Below are 8,698 nucleotides of genomic sequence, written 5' to 3' on the forward strand. Positions count from 1 at the left end.
AATAATCAGAGTTGACCCATTACTCTTTACCTTTGTCCTCGGCCCATTGATCCAGGCCCAACAATCCCTTTGACCATCCTTGGGCATGGCCATAGACCAACATGCATGCTCGGACCTCCTACCCGCATAGCATCTTTTGTGGTGTCCCTTAGGGCAAAATGGGTCATTAGCCATAATTGCTCAAGAATATAGTTAGTAGGCACTGTTCCGGAAGTATATATAATACTAACATCTCGACTCTCATAAAGTCAATTTTAAACCTATAAATCGAGTCTTTAAGACTCGATTTTCATGTTCTGATCAAATCTGATGTGACCCTTTTCCACGTGGCGGCCACCTAGAAATCGAGCCTCTAAGACTTGATTTATACATCGACTCTTAAATACTCGATTTGTATGTGACCTGTACAACACGTGGAAGCTAGCTGATGTGATCTGTGGAGCCACCTGGAAACCGAGTCTCTGAGACTCGATTTCTAAAAGGGTTTTTTCAAAACTAAACCAAGCCTAACGCCTATCTCACTCTCGCACAGAAATCTCAGTCTCCACTCTCTGTCACTCTCCCTTTCACGCCTCTCTCACACCGTCTCCACCGTCTCACGCTCGCGCCTCTCCACCCTCTCACGCTCACGCCTCTCTCACTCGCCCTCTCCACTCTCACTCACTCACTCAGTCTCCACTCTCAAGCACCCTCTCCACTCTCACTCAGTTCTCTCAGGTATGATTTTCTTAATTGTGTGATTTTTTCATGTGGTTTTTGTTCCAAAATTATGAGTGATTTGATTGTTTCGTGTGGTGCTCTGTTTGGTTCCCAAAAAAATGCGAGAAATTTTTTTTATTTGTTAATTTAACATGAGGAATTTTCTATTTGTTAATTTTCCATTTGGTACTCTGATTGATTTGATTGTGCTAAGATTGTCGTGTTTGAGAAAATTTAACATGAGGTAACACTATGCTCTCTATTTAATTTTAGATTTGTCACTATCACAAACACCAAAATTTACAAAATTTCTTGCCTTGATTACTTACTAGGCATCCTTTCTTTGTTCTATTGAAATGTTGCTCTTTTTTTTTATTTTTGTGTTATCTAAAATTTTCTGTATGGCTTCAATTAGAGTTTTTGCGTATGGGGAATTTACCTTTCACTACCATATCCATCTACATGATCACAGTGTACAAATCCACATTAATATGCTTACAAATAAAAGAGAAAGCTGGAGTTTTAGTTTAGACTAATCAAATGATCACATCACCAAATCTCACTCATTTGAGTACAGAGGAGAACTTCGATGGCTACAATTTTCCAATCAAATTGCTTTCTGTTGAAACTTGAAACCTCATGCTAATCAAACAATAAAATACTGATATTTTGGTCATCCCAATTTGGAACTACATATTTAAGGTTGAATATTTGGCATGTAATTAGAACATAATTAATCACATAATCAATTTCACACTTGACTGTATCAATGAAAGTTTAGATTGAACAATTGTTAAAGGAATATGTCTAGTTCTCCCCCCTTTTTTACTCTCAATGTATCTGAGCTTTAGTTTATGCCACCAACTGGTCAATAATAGATAGCATAAGCCAAAGTAAGAGCTTGACAAAAGCAACACTAATGATTTTGTATTATTAACCCATTCTTTTACCTATATTTAGAGAGAATAGTTTGCCAAATCCTATTCTATGATTTCCCTTTTCCAGATATTAGAGGCTACTGATTTGCTTTACGGCTTTGAAAATTTATCTATCATAGCAAATAAGTCAAGAATCTAGCTGTACACACCTTTTTTTTTCAAGGTAGAATTCCAATGTAACATAAGGGTCTAGCATTATGATGAACATTAATATAATTTCATGTTAATGAAAGCAATTGGTACTTATGATTACTTAAAGGTTTAATTGCTATAAAAGAATATTAAGAAGAGGAGAATTTAGATCATTTGGGAGAGATCAAGAAGGAACGATGAAAGTGAAAAACTGGTCTTTATGTAGTAATGATCACAAAATAGTTAATGAGATCATATTGTGTTCATTATTTTATTTTGAGATATCTGACAAAAAAGTTGAGATTTTGCTTTCTCAATGATCTTAAATCACTAAGATTAAGAGCAATTAAATCCTTCACAGATTTGTGCACTATTTTTCTACCCTCATTGTCAAAAAAGAATAAAAGTTGTTGAGCTTGTGGCATCTGAAACTGCAAAGGCATCTGAAATTTCAGTTTGCAGTCTATATCTAAATCTCAAACATACACGCTCTCTCTCTCACACACACACACACACATATATGGATAAAATTTATGTATAGTACCTTATGTGCTATATTTTAGATTCCCCTTTTAAGATTTAGCCATGTGACTACTTAACTAAAAAATCCACTATATCCCATGTGCAAAAATCCACATGGTAGAATCTTAAAATGGGAGCTTAAGGAACAACATCTAAATACTGTACCTAACTCTTGCCCTACATATATGTATATATGTATATATGTATATATGTATGTATGTATGTATGTATACACATACTTATATGGTATAACTTTAAGTAATGTTATATCACCTAATAACTTTTTATTGGATTAAATACTAACCTTGCAATTTTTCTATCTGGCTTGCATCACATGCTGCTGGATCTTGCTTACAATTATTCCAGTGTCCATGAGGAAAAAAAAGAAGAAGATTGTTTTTGTTTTTGTTTTCAATAATGTCTATTACGTGTTAATTGCTTATCATTCTTGTGCAGTATGGCTGCTGCAAATGCTGGACAGATTGACCACGCACAGCCTGGCCCCATTGACCAGTCGGTGTTGACGTTGCAGGCCAACCATCGGTCAGAAGCTATTTGGAATGGGCAGGTAAAACACAACACTAAAGATTTAACAAATGTACACACATTTAATTCATACAATGTACACGCACTTGCTGTCATATATTAATCCATGGTTTTGTTCTGTGCAGGATCCAGGGTCCCTTAAATGTCGTGTCCGTAGTGAAAAGTTCTCCAATCGAGAGCCAATGGTGGACGACCGAGTTGTTGACATCATTAAGGCACTTGGTTTGGAGGGACTCCTCAAGATCTCGGGTAGAGAGATTGACAACGGCCTGATAACGGCCTTAGTGGAGCGATGGCGGCAGGAGACTCACACCTTCCACATGCCACATGGTGAGGTCACCATCACATTGCAAGATGTGGAGGTTCTTCTCGGGCTTCCTATTGACGGCGAGGCCATTACAGGGAGCACGTAGAAAGAATGGGAGAATGTGTGTGATGAATTTCTTGGCTTCCGACCTGTAAATAATCAGAGAAAGGAACTTCATGGCCAGAGGATTCTCATCCAACGGCTTTTGGAAGCTGTTGCCAATCCATTGCCACCTAATGCCACAGAGGATCAGTTGCATAAGTACGCACGATGCTACATCCTAGCGCTACTAGGGGACACAATCTTCATGGACAAATCTGGCGATAGGGTGCATCTAATGTGGGTGCAGCAGTTGAAAAACCTTTGCAACCTATGAAGGTACAGTTGGGGAAGTGCTTGCCTTGCATGGTTGTACCGAGAGTTATGCAGGGCAAGCGATAAGAAAGCTAATCAGATTAGTGGGTGTTTGCTGTTGGTCCAGTATTGGGCATGTGCCAGGTTCCCATATTTGTGCCCGACAGTTGAACATGGCCCGCTGGTGGGTGCTTATAGTCCTCCAGTGCGTGGTCCACTGTCCCTGAAGTAAGTCTCTACCTCATACACGTCATGTAACTTCAATTTATTTATATATTTATTTTAAAAGCTTCTAGGAATTATTTAAGTCAATATTAAACAATTTTAAACAGAGGTTATACACTCTAATTTTGTGTCAAATTTCCTAAATTATATGATTCGGTTAATATATATGCTACTTATTCTTAATTTTTAGTTTTTTTTTTAAATTATTTTATAAGTATATAAAAGCTGCTTAGTTAACCAAGCTTTAGTTGACTAGATTAACTATCTTATTAGAAAACATACTCTAAATGTTGCATAACAAAGTATGTTTGTAATGATAAAAAAAAAGCTAGTGGGTGGGCTAAGGTTATAAATACTTGACCATCCATAGAGAGTTTATATGCAAATTGGGAATACAACTTCATTACATTAACTTGACCATCCATAGATTGATTACATTATAGTCATATGATTTTCTTAGTAGGAAAGTTGTACAAAGTTAATGATCCCTTGTTTTGGATTGTTTGAATGGCGTTCTCCAAACTGTAACATGGGTCAATATAGCTGGTCGCATTGAGATGCAATTGCTGCAAAACTTTAATTGCATGTGAACAAGGGATCTTAATATTTTGCCACTTTGCACAACCACATGTTCTAGCAAATACGCGCACTTCATGACTGTGGTTTCCCCCTCCACCTCTATGGTCGTTGTACGGGGTAACCACTTGATATACACTAGTTTCATGATTAAATTCCCTCACAGTGTGTCCTGAAGTTTTCTGCAAATTTGTGGTATGAATCCTCATTGCATAATCACTCCACACCTTACCTTGAGAGCAATCAGAAGTAATTTCTTTATGTCGATCATGGAAATATGCAACAAGTTTGCACCAAGTAAACTCAACCATTGCAGCAATGGGCAAACCGCAGGCACCTTTAAGTACCCCATTAAAGCACTCAGAGATATTGGTTGTCATTGCCCCGTAACGTCTTCCACTATCATGTGACTGGGTCCATTTCTCCACATCCTCACTCATTAGATATGTGTATGGCATATAGTGTTCAAGATGGGGATCATCAGGGTCTACACTCCTCAGTGCATTAATCTCGACATCCTTAATAGTTTACATTATGGACTTAAATTTAGCTTCATGAGTCACATATCTAGCTTTCAAGGCCAATGCCTTTAGAGTCGAGTCATCAAAGTGTGTGTTGAAGTTGCTAGCAACATGTCGAAGGCAATATCGGTGATGTACCCGTAACTTTCCGTCATCACCTATAGGCCACTCTGCAATGGCGCATTTGATGCCTTTATGTCGTTCAGAAATAATGCAAATGTCCTCGTCAGGTATCACATGCCCTATCAAATTCCTGAGACACTCTAAAAACCACCCCTAACTAGCCTCTGACTCCTTGTCCACAACAGCAAAGGCGAGAGGCAAAATCTTTTGGTTAGCATCGGTTGCCATTGCAATCATCAACACCCCTCGATATTTACCATACAAATGAGTCCCATCAATACTGATCACTGGCCTGCAATATCTGAATGCAGCAATGCATGGAGCGAATGCCCAAAATACATAGCACAGTAATGTAGTACCATCTATGGGGCTAGGTATGGTCCAATAGGTGTACTGGGTACCCAAATCCTGATCCAAGTATGCCAACAACAACTTTCGCAACCTTTGGTAAAACTCCTCCCAATCTCCAAATATCTTAACAATTGTCTTTTGTTTTGCGTCACATACCTTATAGTAAGCAAGCTGATGATTATTCTTAGTATCTATGTGGCCCCGGAGCTCATCAATACGAGCAATGTGATTTTGTCGCAATTTTCCCACAATTTCTGATACAACAAAATTAGAATCCATCATTTTACCGTCTCTTCGCAGGCCAAAGGGTATACAACTGTGTGGACCCACATAAGACGTGACCATCCACAGACCATTAAATTTAGCCTTCATGAATGCCCCAACATACCACTTGCAGTTGGTGTCAATGCATGCGGTGCACAATTTAGTTTTGGTCGACCTCCGGATTATAAAATTTCTATTATCCTTTGCTGCGTATATTATTAATGCACGCTTTACCGCCTCTTTATTTGCAAAAGTCAACCCTTTATTAAAATGCATCCCATCTTCCCAAGTAGAAACAAATGGTATCTGAAGACGTGAAGGATCAACCATATTTTCGCAAGTATTTGTGGAGAATGACTCGGCAGGAGGTGTGTAGGCAGTGGTCGTATTTGTAACATGCTGGATGCCAATATCATCGTCCGCATCACCTTCATCATGGCACTCCATATTTTCCTCTTCAAAATTGGAAGCAAGTTCATGGTCATCCACATCCTTCTCAAAGTCGCCTCGCTCAATCCTCTCTTCGTACTTATCCATATCATCGAGATTTTCATCATTATTCGTAAAATGATCTTCGTCCTCCACCCCTAAATATGTCTCTTGAGGTTGAAGTGTTTCACCAGTATTGGCAGCATATCTTGAGATGGGAATGTGTAACCTCCCATTGTAGTGCATCCATCGTCTAAGACTGTATATTGCAAAGATGTAGTTGTTTGTTGCAACTCCTCGACATCAACTTCTGTGAGCGGCTCAGAACTTATGTACAACTTAGCAGCATTTACTTGGGGGCATTTTATGAATCCTATTAAACATGACCTTTACATGTTTATCTTCTTTGATCGCCATGTACTTGTAATTTATCCGTTCATGAAGGACTTCTTGTGGGTAACGATAAATAATATTTATGTCATAACAAAAAGGGCTCAAACTTAGTTCTTTCATTATTTTCATCTTCAAATCATTCAATGTCTTCAACTTACGACGTATCATCATGTAATAGCATTTGATACTCGGCCCTTGAAATGGGAATCTATCAATCTGTTCAGGATTGAAAAGGGGTCCACCGTAGTATACATTTATGTCAATATTCTTCAGAGATTGTGAACCTATTAGAGTCAAGGGTAATATGTTAGTGACATATTTTAACACAATTACAAAACATTTTTATGTACTCAAAGTACAAAAATTACAACTTCTTACATCAAACACACCCCACATTTGCATATACTCACTCCACATCACATACAAACACACTCAATCATTATCATTTCATACTTAAACAAATAGAAAATCTAAAGACAACACTTACCCCCACTACAAAATTTCAAATCATTCTAACAAAAAAATAATGAAAAATATTAAACCAAACAACAACAAAAATAGCCATGATAAAAGCCTAACAATTCAAATATATCTTAAATATTTTTTACTTCTTATAAAAAAAAATAAAAAAAAAGCCTAGCATATATACATTAACTTGTTACATCATATGCATGTACAAACCCCACATTAGCATATATACTCAATCATTACCATTTGTTTCTAAACAACCAAAAAAAAAAAATCATTAATCATACTCAAAAAAAAAAATTAAAAAAAAACTAAACACACAAATATTCAAATCATTCTATCAAAAATATTAAGAAAAATAACAAACCAAACAAAAAAACTCATGATACATACCCATAAAAAACCTAACATTACATATATGTAACTAACAACTACCCATAAAAAAATTTAACATTACATATATGTAACTAACAACTATTCAAAAAAAAAAAAAACTAACAACTAGAGAGAGTGTATAAAAACCTTACTTGACATGAGAATGTGTAAATGGAGGGCGAGTTTGATTTGAAGTTTTGTATGAGAGTGAGAGAGAGAGAGTGAGAGAGGAAGAGAGAGCTGCTGGATTTTTTGGTGTGGCAAATGGCAGACCCTAGATATTGTGTGATAAAAAGCAGCTACCCTAACCACATGGATTAAACTGGACCAATCATTGCAAATCGAGTCTCTGAGACTCGATTTCCCTTTTTAAAAACCGAGTCTATAAGACTCGATATCTACATGGAGTCCCCGTTGATTCAACTGACAACATAAATAGAGTATTTAATTCTTCACACGTAAATCGACTCTTAGAAACTCGATTTTCAGGTGGCCGTCACGTGGAAAAGCGACACATCAAATTTGATTAGCACATACAAATCGAGTGTCTAAGAATCGATTTATATGTTCAAAATCGACTCTCTAAGAGTTGAGATGTTAGTATTATGTATACTTCCAGAACAGTGCCTACTAACTATATTCTTGAGCAATTATGGCTAATGGCCCATTTTCCCCTGTCCCTTGCTTGTAGGTCGAACTTCACTTCCCCTTCTCTTTTATTTTTGGTTAAACATGCTCATAATATTAACTAGCCATAACAATTATATTACAAAATAACTCAGCTTTATCAAAAGCCAGGTTCTACCACAGGCGGTGGGTCATTCAAAATAAGGAAGTCTATTCATTGTACAACACCCAATTTAGCTAAACTATTTGCACATCTATTAACCTCTTTCAAGATATGTGTTACTATGGAGTTAGTGAAGATCATCGTCAGGTTCCTGCAATTAGATAATAGAGGTCCTAACATAAGGTTAACATGTATACAATAACTTTAGCATCCATTTCTACATTAATGTTGTCAAATTCTAGCTGCAGAACTAGAGCATGGTCATCTTTCTGGGCCCAGAGCTTAACCATGATACTAGAAGTGGTCCCTAAATTCCTTGAAAAACTTGAGATTCAATCCCTAGTGTTATTACGAAGGACACCACTTCCACCAACCAATTTGGAGCTCTCAATTACTTTTTTTATATATGTTGAGCTTGACCCATCCCGGTAGAGGTTTGTTTCATTTTACTTGTACTTGTGTTCTTGGGGGTTTGTTAGTGTTATTTGCTACAATTGTATAAAATCCTGTTCCTTTCTTTATATATTGGGAGTGGGTATATTGTTCTTGACCGTTCCAGTTTGGAATAAAAAATAATTTATGTGAAGCCAAGGAATATAAGGATGATTGAATGTAGCTTGGGACTCATAGCTCCTTTTCAACCATTTCAACAGAGGAAGCCCAAAAAAATCTTGTCTAGCAACAA

The 8,698-nt window shown here is 37.0% G+C and overlaps 1 protein-coding gene across 1 annotated transcript; it reads right to left on the reverse strand.

Moving 5' to 3' along the window:
* Positions 1–4,166: 4,166 nt before the first annotated feature.
* LOC142608651 (uncharacterized) lies at positions 4,167–5,576 on the reverse strand. The gene is made up of 3 exons (XM_075780349.1): positions 5,225–5,576; positions 4,959–5,062; positions 4,167–4,817 (listed from the first exon to the last, which is right to left on the reverse strand). Exons 1-3 carry the CDS (start codon positions 5,574–5,576, stop codon positions 4,167–4,169), a joined length of 1,107 nt encoding a protein of 368 aa, XP_075636464.1.
* Between the last annotated feature and the right edge of the window lie 3,122 nt (positions 5,577–8,698).

The sequence above is a fragment of the Castanea sativa genome, chromosome 9 (genome assembly GCF_040712315.1).
Source record: "Castanea sativa cultivar Marrone di Chiusa Pesio chromosome 9, ASM4071231v1".
In the NCBI taxonomy this organism is placed as follows: domain Eukaryota; kingdom Viridiplantae; phylum Streptophyta; class Magnoliopsida; order Fagales; family Fagaceae; genus Castanea; species Castanea sativa.